Source organism: Danio rerio, chromosome 17 (genome assembly GCF_052040795.2).
Source record: "Danio rerio strain M-AB ecotype USA chromosome 17, GRCz13ab, whole genome shotgun sequence".
Taxonomy (NCBI): Eukaryota; Metazoa; Chordata; class Actinopteri; order Cypriniformes; family Danionidae; genus Danio; species Danio rerio.
In genome coordinates, this window is record NC_141037.1 from 40,435,824 (window position 1) to 40,460,556 (window position 24,733).

At 34.4% G+C, this 24,733-nt stretch overlaps 2 protein-coding genes across 12 annotated transcripts in view; both read right to left on the minus strand.

Moving 5' to 3' along the window:
- Window positions 1–5,157, minus strand: part of dglucy (D-glutamate cyclase) — a 38,588-nt gene extending 33,431 nt beyond the window's left edge. For 2 of the 4 annotated variants that reach the window (XM_087290847.1, XM_087290843.1), the window contains exon 1: window positions 4,736–4,802. Coding sequence is in view for 3 of the 4 variants with exons in the window: in XM_087290843.1 (XP_087146969.1) it covers window positions 4,736–4,739 (4 nt within the window). In the remaining variant the exon portion in view is untranslated. Of the gene's footprint in view, window positions 1–3,553; window positions 4,608–4,735; window positions 4,803–5,050 lie in introns of those variants that run through there. The other 2 variants (XM_087290844.1, XM_087290842.1) reach the window with 2 other exon arrangements.
- Window positions 5,158–8,925: 3,768 nt separating this feature from the next.
- slc24a4a (solute carrier family 24 member 4a) overlaps window positions 8,926–24,733 on the minus strand; it is a 104,726-nt gene continuing 88,918 nt past the window's right edge. For 4 of the 8 annotated variants that reach the window (XM_087288998.1, XM_087288995.1, XM_087288997.1 and 1 more), the window contains 6 exons: window positions 18,769–18,910; window positions 16,600–16,766; window positions 13,375–13,489; window positions 13,175–13,287; window positions 13,025–13,090; window positions 9,374–10,624 (listed from right to left, as the gene is read on the minus strand). In XM_087288998.1, the coding sequence (XP_087145124.1) occupies window positions 10,469–10,624; window positions 13,025–13,090; window positions 13,175–13,287; window positions 13,375–13,489; window positions 16,600–16,766; window positions 18,769–18,910 (759 nt within the window). In that variant the 3' untranslated portion in view covers window positions 9,374–10,468. 8 annotated transcript variants of the gene reach the window in all.

A 24,733-nucleotide genomic window follows, 5' to 3' on the forward strand; every position in this document is an offset into this window, starting at 1 on the left:
ATAGCGAAGTCTTTGGGGCTTACGGGAATTCCGTGCTTAACTAAAAATTCAGAGTAGTTACAAAGTAAACCCCTATCGTTGAAAAGTTGAGACACATAAATTATATCATTTTTAAACCAGTTATTGAAGAATATAGATTTGTTTTTATACAAGATGTTCTTGTTATTCCAAATTATATATGAATGAGGTGTAAAATTGTGTTTAAATATGAGGGACCAAGTTAATAACATTTGCCTATGAAAATGGGACAATTTTATGGGGATTTTCAAAATATTATAATTACAGATTAATAAAAATTTTAATCCACCTAATTTGGAAAAAATTACATTAGGGATCAGATTCCATATAGACAATGGGTTATTGAGACAGTTCTTTATATAATTTATTTTAAAGGTATTGTTTAATGTTGTGAAATCAAGAAAGTTTAAGCCTCCTTTCTCTACAGTATTCCCGAGTACAGATTTCCTAATAAAATGAGTTTTATTCTTCCAAACAAAGTTAAGGAGCATAGTATCAATTTTTTTAAGAGTGGCTGAATCAACATTTAAGGAGAGAGCAGCGTATGTTAACCTTGATAAACCTTCAGCTTTAGATAGTAAGATTCTACCCTTTAAGGACAGATCACGTTGGAGCCACATATTAAGTTTTTTCTTTGTTGTTTCAATTATTGGATTAAAATTTAAAGAGCCTCTTTCTAATTCATTTTTTGTTATTATAATACCTAAATAAGATATCTGATTTCTGATTTTAATATTACAAATTTCAGATAGATTACATTCTTTGATGGACATTAACTCGCATTTTGAAAGGTTCAAGGATAGGCCTGATGCTTTAGAGAATATCTGGATATATTTAAGGGCTACAGCAATTTGATTAACATCTTGCAGAAAAAGCGTGGTATCATCAGCCAATTGACTGATGAGAATTTGTTTGTCAGCTATACGAATACCATTAAGACCACTATTAGATATAAAGGAAGCGAATATTTGGGAAACTAATAAAAATAAATAAGGAGACAATGGACACCCTTGTCTTATACCTCGTGATAAATAAAATCTGGGAGAAGTGCCATATTTTAATTTAATTGTACTATTACAATTGTAATAAAGTGTTTTTATTGCTTTACAAAAAAAATTACCAAAACCAAATTTTTCTGCTGATTTAAAAATAAAATTGTGTTCAATTGTATCAAAAGCTTTATAAAAATCTAGGAAAAGAATAAAGCTATTATGTTCCACCAACTCATTATAGTCCAACAAATCTAAAACTAGCCTGATGTTATTCATTATGTGTCGCCCCCTCATGAATCCTGATTGAGTCTCATCTATAATAGTATCTAAACAATTTTTAATTCTTTTGGCAAATATTGTGGCAAAAATCTTATAATCATTGTTAAGGAGTGTGATGGGTCGCCAATTGTCCAAATTGTTAAGATCTTTCTTAGGTTTAGGAATTAGTGTGATGACACCTTGTGTCAACGTAGGAGGTAAAGTTTCTTTTTCAATACTTTCTTTAAAAACATTAGATAAAAATGGAGTAAGATCATCAGCAAACAATTTATACAGCTCTGCTGTAAATCCATCACACCCAGGGGCTTTATTATTTTTTAAACTCTTAATTGCACTTTGTATTTCTTCCGAAGTTATATTGCCATCACAAAATTCAGAGTCAGAGTCAGATATAAGCTTTAAATAGTTAATTGAGTCCATAAATGAGGAAGAAGTATCCTCTGAGCATCTTGATTTATAAAGATTTGTATAAAAGCTAGCACTAAATTCAGCTATTTCCTTAGGATCTTTAACAATATTTCCATTAATACGTAGTTGTTCAATTGTTGAAAGGGAATAATTTCGCTTTTCCAGTTTAAAAAAATATGCAGAATTAAGTTCTCCCTCTTCAAGCCATTTTTTCCTAGATCTTATATAAGCACCCCTAGCCTTTGATAAGTATAAATCATCTAATTTTGTTTGTAAAGCTACAATTTCAGATTTTTCTTCTAACGACATGACATCGAAATTAGAAGTTTTAGATAAACTACTGATCAGGCTGTCTTCAAGAATCTTTCTTTTTTTAGCTAAATCGGCTCCAACTTTTCTTAAATAAACACCAATTTCAAACTTAAGAAGCTCCCAATATGAACAAAATGAATTTTGAGTTGTGGCTGTTTTCCAATATTTAGCAATTAACTCTTTAATTTTATCCTTTACATCATCTGATTCTAATATCAAGCTGTTCAATTTCCACAAAGAGGCTCTCTTATGATCCATTTTGTAATCTGCCATTAATGGTGTATTGAGTAAGATAGTTTTGTGATCAGTCAAAGGTGTACATTGAATGCTAGTATGTAGATCAAACTTAGCCATATCTTTTGAGATTAGCCAAAAATCAATTCGGGATTGACTTGAGCCACTTTTGTTGGACCAGGTATACTCCACATTATTAGGAAATTTCTCTCGCCAAATGTCTACCAACTCAAATTTGTCTCGTAGGTCTAACAGAGTTGGACTTGAACAAGCTGCGCTTTTTGAGGGATATCTGTCTAATAAATTGTTAATAGATACATTAAAATCTCCACCTAAAATGATAAATGCCTTAGGGAATTTGTTTGACCAATATGTAAGCTTTTCATCTAATTTATCAAAAAGAATTTTATTATCTGTTGAAGTATTGTATCCATATATATTCCCAAGAATTACAGTTTGTTGGTTAAGTGAAATCACTAATACGAGAAAGTGACCCAAGCTATCTGAATCTGACCCTAATATCTCCCCTCCATATTTATTTCTGAAGATGCTTACACCAGCCGAGTGTTCTGTGCCATGTGAACACCAAATATCATTTCCCCACTGAGATTTCCACCACCTGTAATCATCATTAGTAGAATGGCATTCTTGAATCAAACAAAAATCTGAATTGTGCTTTTTAGCGAACAAAAAAAGTGCTTTCCTTTTGACACTATCCCTGAGACCCCTGGCGTTAAAGGATATTAATGACAATGACATTTAAACAGGAACACCAGGAAAACTAACTAAAATAAAAAAGAACCTGTGAAGCAAAGAAAATCTACTTGTTTATATTACTTATATCAAAGACAGGCAATCAACGACAAATACCCACCCGGGAATAATCTACAAGTAAAAAAATAACTACTGTACAAGTTCAGTAAATAACTAACATTGTTATTGTGGTTAAACTTCCTAGAAGTCTAGAAAAGAGCCAAGACTTATTATATATGATAATAAAAATATTAATAAAACAAAACATTTGAATAATAATAAAAAAAATAATAATAAAATAAATAAATAAAAAATAAATAAAAAAACAATAAGTTATCTAATAGTTTAGATTCATTTTTGTGCAATAAGTCTAACACTTCTTAATAAACATATGTATATACGAAAATAAAATAAATAATAATTAAAATAATAATAATACTAGATTTAGATTCACTCTTTACATTTATAAGGCTAATTGCTAACAGAAAAGGTTGCTTTTTGAGCAAGTACCATGCTTTAAATGTTAGCTGCTACATCTTTAGCGGTCAGTCTTTTACCCTCAATCACAGCAAAAGGACCGTGAAAGCCAGCTCTCTTCCCCTCTTGTCTCGCTTTCTCTACCATCGGCCACAGGAGAGATCTTGCATCCTTATCTTGCTGTGAAAGATCCTCAAAGATCTTAATTTTCTTTTCCTTGAGATAGTTTGACGTTTTGGCATCATTCCAAACTCTGTCCCGTTGTGATCGCGATGAAAACAGGACTATGATGCGGCGAGGGGATTTTTCTGAAGCAGATCTCGGTCCTAAGCGGTGCGCGATGTCTACTCCGACGGGCAGCTCTGCTGCGATGTTTGGTGAAACCTGCTTAAAGAGGTCGATGATCATCTGTTTTACATTCTCCCCTGTTTTTTCTGGAACGCCAGCAACACGTAAATTCCATCTTCTCTTGTATGCGTCATTATCATTACACCTCTCACGAAGTTTGTCATTGACTTTCTCTAGTTTTTCGATTTTTCTTTCAAATTCTTTGGATTTTTCGTTCAGGCACTTTACTTCTTCACCTTGGAACTCGAGGGAGTTGATTATCTGTTTAATAGAATTTGAGTTTTCAAGTACCGTTTTTTCAACCCCATGAATTCGGCGCAAAGTCTCTTCGTGCATGGCTTCCATCCTCTGCAAGAATCTCATTAACGTTGCATCACTCACCGAAGGACTGTCAGAGCTTGGTTTACTTTTTTTGGCAGGATTTGGTTCGGGTGTTTCAGGTAAAGACACAAATTGCCCAGGCTGTATATCCATTTCAGAAATTAGATTTCTTCTTGCATAGCTGTGTATTGCGACTACGGTTTCTTCTTTTTCGTCCATAGTCTTTGCAGCAGTTTTAGCAACCCGTTTAAGTTAGCAAATATAGCTACCAAAAGCACTCGTCTTTCAAACTCAGCAAACAGAAAACTAAAAAAGAAAATAAACGAATAGAACGATAGCTTTTTAGCTCATAACTTTTGAAACATATTTGAGTTAGTTCCTGAACATGAACTTATTCCCGGGTCCGAGCAAACTTTAAGAGCTACAGCAAAAGCAACTTGCTACGACGCCATCTTGGCCCCCTCTAACCGAAACGCTTTCCTGAAGCACTCCGATACTTCCGGTATCGTCACTACCAAACAAACATCAAGCGTCGACCTGCAGACTCAAACACGAAACAGCAGCGGAGTCCGAAGTAAGCAAAGAAAACTCACCCATTTCTCCACAGTCTCTGGAAGGGATTCAGAAGGTCAGCAGTGTTTCCATCTTAGAAGAAAACACAAAATGGCCAAAACTGCACTCTTCGTTTATACACATGCGAGGGCGCCAAACACTCACCCAATGACCAAAAGCAAGACAGACACCCAAGAAACATTTATGAACGGTATAATTTAATCGTTTTCTCCCATACAATACTCGCATGATTCATATATCGTCGTTTATATTCGTTTTTAGATTATTGCTTTACAGTAAAATGCATTGGTTGAATACATCCATTGCTTGCAAGACAATACATTCAAGTTACACACCAGCGTCGTTTGCCGAAAAATCATTAAATCTGTAGACCTTCCGAAAGGTTTCTTATATGCCGATCCACTCACAGTGCAGCAGGTCACTCGTGAAGCTGCGCATGTCTGTTTGCGCATGTGTGTGTGTGTGTATGTTCAATCAAGAGTCCGCATGAGTGGTTCTCATACTCTTGTGCATATCCATGCGTTGCTTTAAGAGTTTGCCCTCTGAAGAGGTTTACGGTGGACAGTGCATAAAGACTATTCATGTGAGAGTGCTGTACAACTGGCAACAAAGACATCCAGTCTGGGGCGACCAGATGAAATAATGAATCAAATCACCCCGGAGGTCCAAAGTTTACAAAATACAGTTAAAGTAAAAAAAAAAATACTCATCTCAGTTCAAATATTACATCAAGCATGGCACGGAGTAATCGCAACAAAGTCATTATAAGGAGATTGTGCTAACAAAAAGCTTGTAGAGTTATTAAATACAGTAGATGAATGCACTGTCTATATTGCACTGGCAAAAGAGATGTCAAAACAATCAGTAAAGATATGGCAAGCCGCATTTACATTTACTCTATAAACCATGGGCCTCGAACTCGATTCCTGAAGAGCCGCAGCTCTGCAGTTTTGCTCCAACCCTCGTCCAACACAGCTGATCCAGCTAATCAAGGTGTTCAGGAGCGCTAGACTATTAAGCATTTGTGAGCTGGTTGGAGTTAAAATCTGGAGGGCTGTGGCCCTCCAGGAATTGAGTTTGAGACCACTGCTATAAATCGTAGATCTATTTTGATCCTAATAGTTCCTACAATATGTTTATTTTTAAAGATACTAGTACTTTAGATACTTTTTTAATTAAAGGGGTAGTTCACCCAAAAAATAAAATTACCTCATCATTTACTTTCCCTCGTGTGGTTTTAAACATTTGAGTGTTTTATATATATATATATATATATATATATATATATATATATATATATATATATATATATATATATATATTTTTTTTTTTTTTTTTTCTCTGAACAGAAAAGAAGATATTTTGAAGCACTTCCATATTGGTGAAAAACAATTCAAGACAAATTCAATGGGTCCCAGCAATCAACTTTTCTTTGCAAAATATCTTCTTTTGTGTTCAACGGAACAAACAAGTGAACAATGAGTAAGTAGTGGATTTTTTTTTTTTGGATAAACTATCCCTTTTAGTGCTTAATCTGTAGTTATTAGTGCCTTTAAAAAGATACTATAACTTATTACATACTTGTATCTAATTAATATGAACTAAAAGTTATTTCATTAGTAATCCAAACAGTTGGGTTTGTCCACATTTGAGCCAACGTCGGGCTACAACTCAGAATTTTTAGAGTGTAGTCAAGTAATAATAAGCTTTTGTGACTAGTACCAGTTATATATACATATGATGATAATGTGTGATAAACAAGTAACAGTGCCAAATAAATAACTACTAATATTTATTAAACAGGTACTAGTATCAATAATGAAAAAGTACTAGAATCATTTTAATAAGTGCCTAATGTCTACATGCTAGTATCTAATAAATAAGAACTAATGTCTAATGATTAAATGCTATAGTATCTAATAAATAAAACTAGAATTTATTATAAATATATATTTAAAAATGTACTAAAGAATTAGTTGCAAATAAATAAATAAATATTAATACTAAATAAACAAGATACTACTATATAAAATAGATACTAGCAAAATAGACACTAGTAGTGTTTATAGAATAAATGTCAACACTCCACTTTTTGGATAAATATTCTCATTTTAAAACTCCCCTAGATTTAAAGAGTGGATTTTTTACTATGTATAAATCTATTCAACTGATCCCTGGCCTGGTGGAAGCATTTTTAGCTTAGCTTAGCATAAATCATTGAATTAGATTAGACCATTAGCATCTCGCTAAAAAAATGATTTTGATAAATTTCCCATTTAAATCTGAACTCTAATGTAGTCGGATGTTTGCAGCAGGCGCATTGGTGTTACACAGTTATATCATTGTATATCATTGCGCCTGCTGCAGCCATGATATGACAGCAAAGTTCCTTGATTATTATGCCGAATGAGTGTATAGTTCCTAGACAATTTAACCTAGAAATTAGCCACTTTTTATTTTCTGTCTTTCTTGGTACACATTGTACATGCAGAAGAATCAAGCTTTAAAACTATCAATGTTTTTTTTTTTTTTTTTTAACTTTTTGAGTGAGATGCTAATGGTCTAATCCAATTCAATGATTTATGCTAAGCTAAAAGTGCCCCTTACCGTCCACAAAATCAGCTGACTGGATTAAAAAAAATTCTAAAAATCAACTGTCTAACTCTAGTGGTGTTGTAAAATAAGCCTGTTACCCCCCAAAAAAGTGGTGTTTCTTTAAAACAGCTTGCCATAGGAAGGAAACTAACATACAGAACAGAGAAGGAACGTAATAAGTACTGAAATACTGGCACCAAAGAATTCATTTAACGCTGGAAAAAGACTATATAACATGGAGATGCTCCTTCAACAGTATGCATATGGTGTATCTATTTCTGCTGAATAATGTATCACACAGATCACCACTGAGAAACACCACAGAACAAAGACGAAAATAAAAAGAGAGAGAATCATCACATGACACCACCGTCATTCCACACAGTACGTATAGCCACTATAAACTAAAGTCAACATTGTACAGAATGGTACTGTAATTCTGTGATGACGTGAGATTAGATGACAGAATCTGCATGCACGTGTAACAGCGGTGGGCGATTTCAGCAGCTTTCACAAAAATGGCTCATCTATGAAAATATATAATCCCCGTAACTCAGCCCTCGCCGACTGAGATTGCATATATCATATATAATGTGTACATCAAATACTGCAACACCTGTCTTTCTGCACAGACAACAGCGACAGCACCTCCTAGCACTTAAACAACGACAGGTTCTACGACTGACGAAAGACACAAAAGACACGTTCCTCCAAGCTCAAGTTCCGATCTTCTGAGCCCATTAGCAGCTCATTTGGTTGAATTGGGTCTAGTAGCTGCCATTTATGGGTCAATCTCTGGAAAGCAGTAATGAATGTGGTTTGGTCATATTTCACCCCCAAAATGTGAAAACTATAATTATTATATGTTTTTTTAAGAAGACAGTATAGATCTAGATTTTACCATCATTACTGCAAAGGGGAAACACACTGCTTATAATAATGCGTAAAAAAAAAAAACCAGAAATTAAGTCATTACCATAATGGCAAAACAGACGCAAAAACCTCTGAGTGCTGTCTGAAATTTACATCAAAAGTTAACATTTTTTTCAGGCTCCTTTGTTTATGTTGAGATATTTTACTTTGAGGACCAGGAAAAGGACTTATTCTTTGCCATAAAATTGATATTACTGAGCCTGATACTAATTTCAGAGGAAAATTACACCCTAATATGTGTGTATGCATCTAAACTTTTCATATATAAATATTATGGTAATGAAATTAAGCACATTTTCCACCTCAATTCTTAATAATATTTCATTGCTGTGAACAAACAGAAGTACAAAACATACAAGTATATACATATATCTCATCATGGAAATGAAATTAGGCACATTTTCTACCTCAATTCTCAATAATATTTTTATTGCTGTAAAAAAAAATACAAAAATACAAATAGATTTTTGGAATTGCTGCAATAAAGATTTCTTTTTTTCTGTAAAAAAAAAAAGTTACAAAAAAACATTAAAGATAAATATAATTTATTGTAATTTAGTTATTATAATTATAATTTATTTTAAAGTATATCCAAAAACACATTTAAATATGAAACATACTAACACTTATAACGGATTTTAATTTATATATAATTATATAATATATTTATATAGTTTTTTTTAACGATTTTAGGTTTTAAATTGATACATTACATTATTGAGAATTTGGATTGAAAATGTGCAGAATTGTCATGAAAATAAACCCTATTCATTAAATAATGATAATAATTATAATAGATAGATAAATAAATAATATTTAATCTTAACCCAAATACTACTTTGAAGCCCCTGCGCAATAAAATAAATGTTTTTTTTTTTAATTTGAGTGTGAAATATGACCTAGGCACATCATCATGAGCTTCATCCTTACTGTGAGCTCACAAAGCTTTTTGCCCTGCTTTAGAAATGGCTTCTCTGTGTCAAATCATGCATTACAGACAAACGGTAATAAAGATCCAGAGAGGGAGGAGAGAGTGCATTGGAAATAAAGAAAAGGTGGCCTCTTCAGGTCACGGATATAAATCCACCCTCCCTCCCTTCTACTGTAAGGAAGCACTGGTTCAAACAGGATCAGTGATGTTAGATATCTACATATAAACAACAAACTTGGAGCATGTTTGCAAAAAATCCAGGATCTCATCAGTGTGTGTACGAAATTGTAAAGCAGTTATCATCAGTCTCATCTTCCACACCGCCAAACGAGCAACGAGCGGTCCTGAGGGTCTTCTGCTCTGGTCTGAATGAGAGGTGAGGAGCAGCTTTTGATGTGTGCTTTATGATTGGTTCCATTCACTGGTTAATGCAGGTCTGGAATGAGAAACGGGGAAACCAAAACGTGTCTAATTGCAGAGCTTCTGCTCCTCCTCGCTGACCTCTCCTCCAATGGGAACCCTGCCGGAGGCTCTCAGCTGGAAATACATCATCCAGCTCATAAGAAGCCCATACAGTCTCTCGCACCCCCCGCTGCATGATCGAGAAAACCCTTCACATCTGGAATGCGTGTGATTTTCAACAGTTTTCTTGTGTGCAACGAGCTGCGAGAATCAGTTTCTTGCTCGAGGGCAGTTCCGCCGTTTTATTGCGCCCACATCAAGGACGTATTTTTCATTTTTCCATACTGGAGGAAATAAATTAATAGAATATAGATGTTTTATGCCACATATAAAGTGCATTATGTTCACGTTCATGTCAGACAGTGTCTCAAGGGAAGACAGAAATTCGAAAAATGTAGATTGCTAATGCACACAGGAATGAGCAGCATTCTTTGTCAGTGGCGTGTGATGAAAGTGTGACCGTTTGAATGCTCCTGCTCTGAACGATCCGGTAAAGACTTTTTTCTTTTTTTTTTTAGATGGGGCTGCGTTGTGATTGTCCGAGGTTCAGAAGTGGAAAGGATTTCCAGTTACAAAAAGGAGCTGCCAAGGAGAATTTCGGTTCCTGGAAATTGGTGAAGAAGAGAAAGTCAGTGATTTTTTTTTTTTTTTGTAATTTGATTTTTTTGGGAGATGTAGTTCTTCCATCTGAGCCACAGTGGTGTGAATGTGCAACGAGGAACAGTGTGTTTCTTTTAACAGTAGAGCAGATTGAACTGGAGAAACAGCAGATTCATTGGTGATTTTGGTTGTCGGAGGTATTTTGGTTCAAAGCCCATGGAGAACTTCTGGCTTACTCCTCCAGCTCTATGCACATGGGCAGGTTGACAAAGGTAAAGACGTTGTATTCAATCATGATGGAAAAGGTGAGGAAGATTGCATATAGAACAAGCACGTAGATGCCCAGCCTTAAGTCCAACCTCCATCTGTTCACGTGGATTCCCAACACCTGATGGCAGAGAAACACATTTAAGATGCAAGAGTAAATGAAACATGTTCACTTTATGGCAGGGGTGGCCGACCCTGTTCCTGGAGAGCCACCTTCCTGCAGATTTCAGTTGCAACCCATATCAAACACACCTGAACCAAGTAATTAGGACCTGAACACCACGTGATAATCACAGGCAGGTGTGTTTGATATGGGTTGCAACTGAAATCTGCAGGAAGGTGGCTCTGCAGGAACAGGGTTGGCCACCCCTGCTCTATTGACTCCTAAATATGGTTAGGCTGGAGCAGAAAATTGCTCTTTGTAGCGTAAAATAGGTAATGGAATAATATGTTTTACACTTTATTGCAATCTCCATCCTAAAATAGGTCTCAAACTTGATTTCTGGATGGCTGCAGCTCAGTTTTGTTCCAACCCTAATCAAACACAGTCTCAAGTAGTCTTGAACACCTGATTAGTTCCATCAACTATTAAGCAGGTGTGAGTTGGAGCTGGTTTGAGCTAATCTATGCAGAGCTGCAGTCCTCCTGGAACTGTGTTTGAGACCATTGATCTAAACCATAGGTGTCAAATACAGTTCCTGGAGGGCCGCAGCTCTGCAGTTTAGTTTCAACCCTGCTCTAACACACTTACCTGTAGGTTTTTAAACAAGCCTTAAGAACTCAGTTAGTTTGATCAGGTGTGTTTAATTAGGATTAAAGCTAAACTATGCAGAGCTGCGGCCCTCCAGGAACTGGATTTGACACCAGTGATATTGTTTATTTATAAAATTTTGGTTTAATACCCGTTTTCATCGATCTGTAATACCAGACCAAAGAATATTAAAAAGCACTTACTTTTTTCCTCTTGCTTATTAACACAACACAAGCGTCCTTATGATTATTGAACAGATATGGCACTAGTAAAGCCCTGGTCAGATCACACGATTTTACTGCCAGTTACGAAAGGTTTTTTTTTTTCTTATGTCAATCTCAATAAACACTTATGCTTGCTGACAACTAGGCTACATTACTTAAGGACATTCGTCATGACATTGATAGGATCAAACATTTATTTCCTTTTTAATGTTAAGATATTTTCTTTAAAATCCAAACGTACATTTTTTTCAACAATGGGTTGCTTATTTAACAATCCCTTGCTTTAGGCTTGCCGCAAATAAGATGAAAAAATTATACACATCAGCAGCAAGGAAAAATCAGATGCTCAAGACATAATCTTTAAAATAATGACACAAAAAAATGTAAAAAAAAAAAAAAAAAAATTGCAAATATGACACAGAGGTTTGTGATACAACAAGTACAGCGAAGCATTAATTAAATCTCTTGTATATTTTTCGTGGAAAAAATATTTTTTGAATAATTTTTGTTTGGTATAATTTGTCTCTTCATTTTAATGTATTCTTTGTTCGTCAGTTATCTATTAGATAAACAATAACGAATAACATCTAAGGCGACGTGCTTCAAAACCAGCCATACTTCAGCACCAAAGTACAAATAGTTTTTTTTTTTTTAAATACAATAAAATCTTGCCTAAATAAAATTAAAGTGAAATATTCAGTTTCAGAAAAACTTATGGGCTATTAAACTTTTCATTTTTATTGACAAAATCATCCATTGCTGGTGTGTTTCAATTTAGTTAGTTTAATCAAGTAATTTGAATAAGTGAGACAGACTTTTACAATGTACTGTATTAGCAGCATTAAACTTTCCAGATTACATCGGAAGAACGAATTGAGAAGGGTGAATCTCAGAAACTTGTGAGAATGGGGATGTCTGCATATTTGTGCCATTCTTTCAAACAAAATAGCTTAAACACTTTAATATTTTACAGAAAGTAGTTAAAGTTTGCATAACCAATGATTGATCTTATCACCCGAGTCCCATCCATAAGTAAATATGCAGCCTATTTTTTGACCTGACCCACAAATTAACAGCAAAACCTGCGGATATAACTGAGAAATGATGTGCTCCTATTGTCCACTGTTACCCATGTGACAGAACTCGTCGTGAGGATCGGGGAAATTATTAAACATGCTAGATTTTCTGTAATGGGGTCGTGAGGCTTTGCTGACATGGTACCCGTTGCTGTGAACTATGCCACATTACACGAGAAGAAACGCTTGAATTTTGTCAAGTCGTCTATTTAATGTTTACGACTCCCCATATCACTCTACGTTATGGAAATCATGCCAAAACATGACAAAATCATGTGATCTGACCAGGGCTTAAACATATAGTAATGTTTTATACACAAACTAAATACAAACATTATTGACTAAAAGACAGAGCCAATATCGATTAGTTAAAATTAATAAACAAAACATTTCCATTTCTGGTTAAAACAACACTGGGATACATATACTGAACCACATATATGAGAGGTGTTGTTTTCACATTTACTCACGGTTAAAGCCACTGAACCCAGCAGCAGAACGACAGAGTATACCAATCCTCTACTGTTGATTTTAACCTAAACAGGAGACAAAAGAATACATTTTTACAGCCTTTGCGGAAGTGTCAGTGTGTCTGTTTGAGGAGTGAAAAAGACAGATACCACAGAGCCGTAGTTGACAGCCATTGTCTGGATGCCCCAGGGAACGCCAAGTCCAACCAGGATATCAAAGACGTTACTGCCAATCGTGTTGGAGACAGCCATGTCCCCCAGGCCTGGACACACAGACACAGAGCTGGAACGTTAACTCATCGCGAATGAAAGATGAGCAAAGGTAGAAACGGCAACAAAATGAAACGTACCCTGACGTGCCACAATAAGACTTGCTATGCAGTCTGGAACACTGGTACCGGCAGCCAGGAAAGTTATGCCCATAATGACATCTGGGATTCCAAGAGTGTATCCGACAATAGTGACCTGCACACAGCGACTCGCATGAATGAACGGGTTTCAGTGACGTAACATGCCAGCAAGCAGCATGACCTCAAATTGGCACCCTAGGGGCTGCAAGGAGGTGCTGGAGGTCATATGTTTGATCAAATTATTTCATCATTACAGTTAGTTGTGTGACAGATCTCACGGTTCGGATCACATTATGGTTTTATAGTCATGGGTCAGACCATTTTTAGGATCGGCCAAATAGAGAAGGAGATAAAAGTAATTTGCTTTCCATTTATTATAAAAACAGCACTGCATAAAACTTTCAGTTTTAACAGACAGAACTTAAAAGCTGTAATTTTATTAAAAATAAAATGAAGAAATAATCAGCTAAATAAAATGTAAAATATTCAGCACTGTGAAAAATTCACTGTTACTACTGTTGCTGATAATGCCAAATGTAGAAATCTAACATTAAAATTTGTGCAACCCTTATGTATTTTTAGTCTCATGATTCAGTTAATCACTCATAATACTTCATGTATCATTGCCAGATGGATCATTTTTAAAGAATTATTCGGTTTCATATTTTTGATGGCTGGTTGTCGTCTCCTATTGGTTAAATAAATATAATTTCTGCCAACAAATTTCATTTTTGAGCGTTATTAAATGGATATGCTGGTGATTTTAAACTTTACCATAAACATGAGTGGTTATATCTAAACTATAAACTGTTAACCTGGGGTCCGTTCTTTGTACGTGGATTACTCAGTTAGCTGGATTTGGATATTGACGATTTGACACGATCCAGGATCGTTTCGTTCTTCAAAGCTGATCCGAGAGTTGTTGTCATAGCAACAGTTCTGCTAGGTCAAACCTGATCGGGAGCAGGTTCAATTCATATAAACAGGATTAGATTGGCTTAGTTCAAGCAAAGATAATACAGAAAGTATGTTCCCAATTCTGATATTTTCTTACAGTAGTAGTTATATACACTTGGGAAAATGGTACATATTTTTAACTATATATATAAAGTTATAGTCATTAATAAAACAAATAAAGTTATACATATTAATAAAACGTAAGCAATCTGCACCCTCGAAATGAAAGTACAAAGACTGCCACCTGGTGGTGCAAAGAGAAAACTTATTGATATGAACTTTTTAGATCGCTTTAGTACAAATTGTGTATAATAGAAATGCACAATATGTGACTTTTTTAAAGCAATAATACATTTCAGCAGTCATAAACATGTTTTGACAGTTAATATGACAGTGATTTGATGCTTCACAAAAGTTGCAGACGCCTTTACCAATATGAAAACGCTTTTGCTGATCATGATTTCGAGGATCGATAGATCTGTCCTTCACAACACACGCAGCGATCTCAGATCAGTTTATCCAGACATTCTAATCTGATTCGCGAACTCGTTTGAAGAACCAAATTAGCGAGAGATCAGTTATCAAGATTAAAAGATCCGGGATCTGCCAAATAATCTTAGATCATTTAAGCGAGGTACGAAGAACCGACCCCTGTTCTGTGTTATTTGACTGTTTGTAAACTGAAAACTGAATCTGTTTTTTACATTTTTTTTGTGCTTTTTTAAACAAAGATTTGAATGCACTGCAGCGATGCAAAGAATTCGTAAACAAGCAAATCACCATCATTTATAGTTTGTTGCAGGGGTGTTGAGATCCTGATCTTTTAATGATTAATCTTACAGCTTACACAATGCAGTAATGCAGGCTAAACAAGTAGTGACAGAAAACACCTTTAATAACCTAAAAACCCAGTATATCCTGAATAACCCACCACAACTTCTTCTGTCATCTATATATTTTACAGGAAATCCTGAATGCTTTCATACATGTGATTTGAATGACGCGAGAGGCAATCGTTACAAATTTAGTAAAAGTAAAAAAAAAGTATTAATCCACAAGTCATGTGTGGTCCAACTGTGGGTTGTGATCCGTACACCCCTAATTACAGTCAATTCTAATACATACTTATGCATTATATTGTGCATTTATTTATGTATCAATTACATTTTGTTACTAATGAGAGTGCAGCAACAAAACTTAAGGATAATTCACTCAAAATTGAAAATTCTGTCATATTCCGTTCACAAACCTGTTGAGGTTATTTTGACTACCACACTATGGACGTTAGAACTTACCGATTTCCATCATATTTCAAAATATCTTCTTTTGTGTTGACCAGATGAAAGAAACTCAAAGGCTTGAAGGCACTTTAGGGTGAGTAAACCGTAAGTAAATATTCATTTTTTAGTGAAATACCCTTTTAATAAGACCTTCCCAATGTCCTGGGTTGTTTTTGAACATTTGCAAACTAATTTTTTATGTGAAGAATATTAGAAGATGCTGGAGCCTTTTTGATTGAATGAAATCACACAGTCAGATCTACAGTATATCGTCTTTAGTCTTAAATATACTTTATAATTAAATTTATCATAAAAATGTAACTTCTTGCCGTTTTACTATGTTAAGTCTATAAACTTATTAAAAGTAAAAATCAATTATATCAAGCCTAAAACAAGATTATTGTACTCACACCACAGACAGATAATTTAGCTTGTTTTAAAACCTGCTTAATTTTGACTTATTTACAAAAACAGAAAAATAAAAAAGAATATTTTTTAGTTCTTCTGACTAGAAACAAGTTTAAAACTAAGAAAGGCTTATTTATTTATTTATTTATTTATTTATTTATTTTTGCAGTTCTAGTGCTCATAAATGTGTGTGTTTTCTTCTTTTTTTTTCTTTAAAAAAGTGCTGTTTTTAGCTGCGCAAAATTGTTTCAGTGGACGTGATCTTGGTTGGCTAGTAATTGCATTAATGTTTCTAGCCAGCAACTTGACTTGAAAACCTTGTATCAAACCATTCAGTATGAATGTATGTACAGTTACATCCCTACTCTGCACACACACAGTTCTGTAGTTTGCAACTGTTTTGGTTGTCAATGTATGCAATGTTGCAATGAATGCAATGTAATGTGTGCATAAAGAAATGCAAAGGCACCATTGGATATTTATATATTCATCTGAACCCTGCTCTCAGCAACAGCAAAGTGCATTTTAAATGTACAGTAAGATTTTATGTACAATGCCTTAAAATGAAATATTAACTCACCATCCACACCAAGATGTATGAGAAGGCAGCGATCCAGACCGTGGAGAGGAAGAAGGACAGCATGAAGCAACACTCCCAGCGTTTCTTGGCACAATTGGGAATGGTAAAGTACAGCAACAGCGAAATGGGCCAGGAGATGAAAAACTTTACTGTATCCATAGCGCCCTCTGCAGTCATAGAAGATCACCCATCAAACCAACACAAAATAAATAAAGAAATAAAATAAAACTGTTCAGGCCATTTATTGGAGCATCCAATCCATTTATTTATGGTGGCTTAGGAGTTCACTTAGTGGCCAGCTGATTATATCCCAGCTCAGAACAAGAAAGCACTCGAGAAATGTCTATACAATTCACAACACTGACACTTTATCACAATAGGGTGTTACTTTGAACTGATTGAACGATGCATTGAGCACACACACTCCAAAAATAACCTGAAGGTAAATTTCTGAGCTTGTACACAATTCTACGTTTACTTTCAAAGAATCTGAACGGTCAAACACATGTAAAATTGTCAGTGTCCATCTAGGCCAGGGGTGTCAAACTCAATTCCTGGAGGGCCGAAGCCCTGCACAGTCTAGTTCCAACCCTGCTCCAACACACTTACCTGTAGGTTTCAACCAAGCCTGAAGGACTCATTTAGTTTGATCAGGTGTGTTTAATTAGGGTTGGAACTAAACTGTGCAGAGCTGCATCCCTTTTGGAACTGAGTTTGACACCTGTGATCTAGGCTATTATTCATGCAATCATTGTTGGTAGCATTCAATCTGTGCATTACTGTAGGTCAGCTCTAATGGAGAGCATCTTTATTCACGACTGTCTGTGCTAAAAGTAATCAAACAACAACAACAACAAAAACAACAACATTAACTGCATGTATTAATGTCTTGTTGTTATACCCCCCCACTTTGCCATCTGAATGAACAAACAAAGACCATTGATCGCTTATTTGACCAAATCTGTAGAGACAGGACAATTAACATCAACTGGATCATTTTTTAAAAGGAGACGAGCTGCAAATCCGGATTTAACCATTTCCAGATGCGAAAAGTTCTCAGGTAAAGAATGTTCCTTACAAACATATTTTTGTCGCGTCTTAGCAGACTAACAGTATCCTGGGGCTTTCAACATGGGAAAATGGAAACAAAACCTTCATTGCAGCACATTTATAAATGCAACATTGACAACCCCTGTCTGCAAACAATTCTTCTTCTAATCACGGTTGGCAACACAATATGGCATCTTTCTTTTGTCTGAACACTGTAACAGGTAAACTACCTTTGAAACTATCATGCATAATAATGAAGTTGCACCTCATTCACAATAGAGTGCGCTGATTGGTTTGAACAAAGTCTTTATCATAAATTATTGCTGAAAACCCAAAGGGGTCACGTTGTACCTGCCACAGACTTCCAGTTTACATGCTGAAATTTACACAAGGATCTCATGGCCTTGATGTAGCTTCTATTTCTTTTCAAACCGGAAGGACGAATTAGCTCAGAATTACGCAAAAACAACCAACTTTCTTTTTTTTCTTTTTTTGTGAAATATAAGTGTCCTTATAGCAGCGTGGGACACACATATCACAGTCAACTTCTCAAAAAATGTATTTTGGTGTTTTTGTGACCCTTTAATATCTTAGTATTTACTTAACAACAAATTCATATTTACCAATATGAATTAATGCTTAAAAAATGTCTGTTCCTATTAAATTCCATGACTTTCCTCAAACTTGGAATCTTAATTTTTAAATACATTAATTTTACATACTTTAAAATTATTATTATTATTATTAATTGGTCTTTATCAATATTATTATTTTTATTATTAATTGATTATTATTATTATTATTAATTGATGTTTATTATTATACTTATTATTATTATTATTAATTGATGTTTATTATTATACTTATTATTATTATTATTATTATTAATTGATTTTTATTATTATTATTATTATTATTATTATTATTAGATCTTTATTATTATACTAATTATTATTATTATTATTAACTGATCTTTAGTATTATTATTATTGTTGTTGTTGTTGTTATTATTAGTTGATCTCTGCAGAAACCTTGCATTAAACCAGCATTAAAATTAATTTGAACATGAAATCACATTCAGTTAAAGTGGCGATGTGTTAATGTGTCAAAGCGCCTCACCAGGCAATCTGAAAGGAGATATCTCATTTTCCTGCTCCTCGGAGAGTTTGTCCTCTGCCACATTGCCATTTTCCATGGTGTCAGCTTTCTGATCAGAGACCAGCACAGAGTCCACGCCATTGGCTGACTTCACCAGCCGCTGCTGCTGCACAACAGATACAAAATCCATTCTTATTCACTTTTTACATAAAACAAAAACTGTTGCTCCAAACCAGTGTGATGCTATTTTTCTGAAATGAATATGGGTTAGAAATAACATCAGACATATTCACCCAACAATAAGCTACACCTTAAAATGTGCCCTTAAAGATGAAGTCAGGTTAAAAACAAGCAATCCAATAATTATATATTGATTAGCAATTTTTGGATCAAAGATTGCTTAACTGTTGAGAGACAGTGAAGCCACTGGAAGCGTTCGATCTGCCATCTTACTATTTCCTAGCGACAGAGGACTCCAACATATGGACTACAGGGATTGGTCGATACACTTCAAAAATGACCCACTGTGTATCCTACAAGTGTCACAGGTTCACTTCAAGCTGATGTAGTCATTTTAAGCACATTTTAGGGTATTTTCCTATGAAACAGTAGTAGTTGCAACAAATAAACAACACTGTATTGCTGCCTTAATTCTTATTGGTCAGTCACAACATTCCAAACTATGTAATTCACAGATACCAACCACTGAAACCAATAACACAGCTTCACCCAAGTAGTGTACGTTGATCATTTTAAGGTTGTCTGTCACACTGTTGTTTTTGACTGTTTGGCGCCGTCTTGTGACTGAATCATAAGTAGATTAGTGTATGCTTCATTCAGCAGTTTGCACTTCTGTCAGCTTTGCATTTAATTTAAAAAAATCATAAACTAAGGCTCTGAACAGTTTTTTTTTTGTGTCTAATGTGTATGCTTTGTAAAATCAATTCAAGATTGGCTTCTGATAAGCATGTCAGGCTTTATTATGCGAGAAAAACCGCCTGGATGTACTTTATCCCTTACATATTCTGTCCAATGGGGAAGTCACCTGACTTTCTTTTAGGCAGTTCATAAAGCCATATCCAAATACAATTACATAAACTAATTTACTGTTTTGTTCTTTAAATTGCATTGGGATCATAAGATAAATTAATCGGTGTGTTTATCATATGTACTTGGCTAATCAAAACACCTTACTATAACAAACCAATATAAACCAAAGAAAGTGGTATACAAAACATATAGATGTGTGTTCTTGTGTTATACTTGGTTGCACCTCTGACATATTACTTCGGATACGCCTGTACTACGTTTCAAACATTGGAAGCCACATTGGCATCCCATAGGGTATTTGTCACTGCAGTGAATGCGCACACTATACTGACACAGAGAAAAAGAAACTGTTGAATAAAGTCATTATTTTGGCTTTATGTGAAAAAAAATTATACTTTCTGATGGAACCACTAAAGGCAGATGGTCTGTTTAGAGATTGTTTTTGATATTTTTCTAGACTCCAAATGAGCTCTCAGATTTCATCTAAAGCATCTACATTTGTGTTCCGAAGAGGACACAAAATGACACAAATGTCTCAGGGGTTTGGAATGACGTGATGGTGAGATAGTAATAACAATTTTAATTTTAGAGTGAACTAACTCTTCAAAGTTGTGTACGATCAATTTGAAAATGTAGAGCACAAAAGAGATTATTGTTTTATAAGGTTGGGAATGAGTCAAACAGAACAGAGAACAGCTTAAAGACGCCTCTCGTGTGGAGAATGAAATCACATGCATTCCTCGGGTGATTTTTTTTCACAGACTACAACAGTGTGTAAAAATCTTGATGGTTCTGTGGGTTTTGTCCCTCCTAACTGAACTTTATTTTGTATTTTCTATTGGATTCAAGTCAGGTGATTGGCTGGGCCATTCTACAGTTTGATTTTCTTTTTCTGAAACTATTTGATAGTTTCCTTGGCTGTGTTTTGGACCACTGTCCGTCTGAAATGTCTTCTCTGGCCTTTCAACACCTCCCTTTCTTTATGTGTTCAATACTTTTTTTCTGTGTCATTTCATTTCATTACACATACCTTAATTTTAAAACTAATTAGATTTGTTTTCTTTTCACATCTTTTCTTTTTCACATTTCTTTGGTTGTTCCCAACATCTGGTGAAAATTTCAAGTCAATGGCACCTTTAAAAATCTGTTTTCAGAGAAAAATGGTGAAGTGTTGAATACTTATTTCCCGAACTGTATGTAGCCTGTATCCACAGGGCTTTTATGGTCATTGCATTTTACAACTATTCAAATGGTTGCAGTGATTAAGAACCAACTGAATGACAAAATAACAAAGTATGACATTCTGCTATAGTATTAAAAGTAGAAAGCACTATGTATCACAAAGGAGAACAAAAAGTACAGTGATATTTTGATACTGGTGATGCAGTGATGCTGGTTAAAAACAACATAAGATTAGATTACAACTAGGGATGCTCTGATTGTACGTGCACTCCCATAAATTATACATAGCCAACAGCAGCCACAACACGTGAGGAGGTAAATGATGCGTAGGTACATGAGCGATCAATGAGCTCGCGTCATAAGAGCTAAAATATATACAGATGCGGTGTGACCTGTTAGTGATGGTCTCTTTGTTGCAATTGCAACCATTTTATTTCCAGTGTTTTGAACTGCAGTGCTATAGTTGCCCGTGGCCAAATATGCTGCAAGACCCCTTTAATGTAAAATTTGAATAAAAGGAAAACTTTTGGTATTTTAATTCAAAACAACTGCTTACAAAAGATTCATTCATATTAATAAACACATTTATTATGATTAAAATTAGAAAACCATTTGATTTGAACCCCCTAAAAATTATCTGTCATATAATTTTATAAATTTAAAAGCACAAAGTGCTTTATCTTAAAGTGATGAAACACACTAGTTTCCCCAACACACTACTGTGCGTCAAATAAATAAACTAAATGTTTTTTTAACTTTTTTTTTTTTTTACTAAATCTCACTACAGACTTTTGTACACATCTGACAGAAATAGTCAAACAGGTTAGTAATAAGTAAAGCTGCTGATTCTGTTTGTGAAGTTGTTTAATGATCCTGATGAGCCGAGATTTTGAGAGATTAATTGCGTTTTCATTTGTGTTCATAAGATCATGTCCACATGTACGCAGGTTTTTAAAAAAAAAATTATTTTATTTTCTAACAAAAGCGCTTTCTAAAAAACACAGACCCTGGCACTTTTGAAAAAAATTTCAAAAATTTGTGTTTCAGTAACCTGATACTGTGTTTTTGTAGAAAAAAAACATTTAGATAAAATCCATGTTAATGTGGACAGCAGGTTCCTAAGGTTGTGACTGAATTTGGTTGTAGTTTTGTGCTTTTATTGAGTTTATTATTCTCTCACTCAGCACTTTAACTCTGCTTCAGTGTTATTTTAACTCTTTGCAGGAGCGGGACCAGTGGGAGAACTCCAAGGGCTTTTCTGTATATCAAACAGTGTAGGCTACTTTAAAGTAAAGATATCAGTTAAATAGTTCAAGACCAATCAAGACCAATAACAAAGATTTATTAACTTATTCATACATTATTCCTTAACTCCCCATGATGTATGTTTACTTACTTACAAGGTATTTGCCCACTGGAAACAATAGTTGCCACTTGAAATTTTGACGAAGTATACAAAAAACTATAGATCTCTTCAAAGATTTGTTTTATTTGGATGAATCTAGAGACATTCTTGATTAAGCTGATATACATTTGTGTCAGCCGGTTACCATGACAAGGAGTTGGTACTCAGTATTGGCCACAAAAATCCTGATCAGATCATCCATAGTTATGACAATTTTATCTCTTAATTTCTGGGTGAACTACCCCTCAAAACATGTCAGTTTGATTCGAATCCATTTAAAAATGCAGCACAAAAAAAGTGAGTATTATTTCATATGGCTGAGTATGACAATGTAAATATCAAACCAATAGTGATGTTTATATCAGGACATGGAGCCTGTATACATACAGCTTTTATGCTGTTTAAATCTACTCAGATGTTACAGCGATTAAGAAACATGACATTAAAATAAACAAAAATAATAATAATAAAAAAAAATAGGACATGCTTTATAACTAAAAAAATGGAAAGAGAGATATTACAATCGATTAGAATAGAAAGAGACATTCTGGAAAGAGAACAAATGCTATTTTTATGAAACGCACTGCTTAAGTTTTTGTCTAGTTTCTAGTGTTATTTTCCTATGAAACAGTTGTAGTTGCAACAAATAAACAACACTGTATTGCTGCCTTAATTCTGATTGGTCAGTCACAACATTCCAAAGTATGTAAGTCACAGATACCAGCCACTGAAACCAATAACACAGCTTTTTAATCTCTTAATTTCTGGGTGAACTACCCCTCAAAACATGTCAGTTTGATTCGAATCCATTTAAAAATGCAGCACAAAAAAAGTGAGTATTATTTCATATGGCTGAGTATGACAATGTAAATATCAAACCAATAGTGATGTTTATATCAGGACATGGAGCCTGTATCCATACAGCTTTTATGCTGTTTAAATCTACTCAGATGTTACAGCGATTAAGAAACATGACATTAAAATAAACAAAAATAATAATAATAAAAAAAAAATAGGACATGCTTTATAACTAAAAAAATGGAAAGAGAGATATTACAATCGATTAGAATAGAAAGAGACATTCTGGAAAGAGAACAAATGCTATTTTTATGAAACGCACTGCTTAAGTTTTTGTCTAGTTTCTAGTGCAAATATTTAACAATTCCTAAAACCAAGAAGCATTTACTGGACAAGCAAAAATATACTTTCTTATTATTAAAAATTTAAAAAAGTGTCACAATTGAGTGAGTTTTTCCTTAAACTAAATAATCTGCCAATGGGGTAATCAAACTAATCTAAATTCAAAGCAAACGCAACATTGTTTTGCTTGTTTTAAATAAAAACTTGATTAAATTTGACTTACTATTTCTCAAAACAAAATAACATATTTTACTTCTCTAGAAACTGCTGCTTGATGTAAAAGTTTTAGATATTTGGATTAGAAATAAAACCTAAAGCTTTTTTTTTTTTTTTTTTTTTTGGTAAGAAACAACAAGATTAAATCATGAAGTGTTTTTCTTTACTTTTGGGTGAAATATCCTTTAAAATGTGTCCATAAAGTTAACCATGATCAGTTTTAACCACATTCCCAGCCTCTTTTCATCCTTAATTAGCTGACATGTCTCTATCAAATTCCTCAGCAATCTTTGTAGCAGGGGTTTGAATTTCTAACGCAATTCTTTGAGCGCCAGCATGTGGATATTTATAGAAACAGTTTAATCAGCCTCACACCCAGAACTGGGCTACCTGACGCGAGGACTCCACAGTGCTGAGTTAACCAACAAAGACTGGCCCATAAGCTCTTCTGAACTCTGGTTTATAATCCAATCCCTGGTTCCCCAGTGTTAAATACGCTCTATTATAAAACGGATAGCGCAGACTATTCAGAATTGTGAATGGATGAGCACGCATGTGAAGCTGAACACATCTCTGACTCACAGCAGCTCAATTCAGCACTGGCAAACCATTTTATGTCTGAATTGTGACATTTTTTCAAGTAAAAGATGATGTTGAGGAACAAGTCAAATTGGGCTTTATTTTATCCATCAGGAGTTGAGCGGATTTTGGATCTTGTTCTATAAATACTGAAGTTCATGAACTTCTCATTATATAAAAACAGAATGTTCTGCTATCATTTATGTTTTTGCTGTGAAACTAAATTTATATTATCAATTAAGTTTTTATCTATTAAAATTAAACAGGACATTTTGACCATTTATTTCATTTTCTGGACTGGGATGTACTGGGGTGATACAACGTAAATTTTTGTTAATTACAGTAACAATATTTTGCAAACATTATTTATGCAAACATTAAAACACTTAAGCTGCGTCCCAAATCGCATACTTA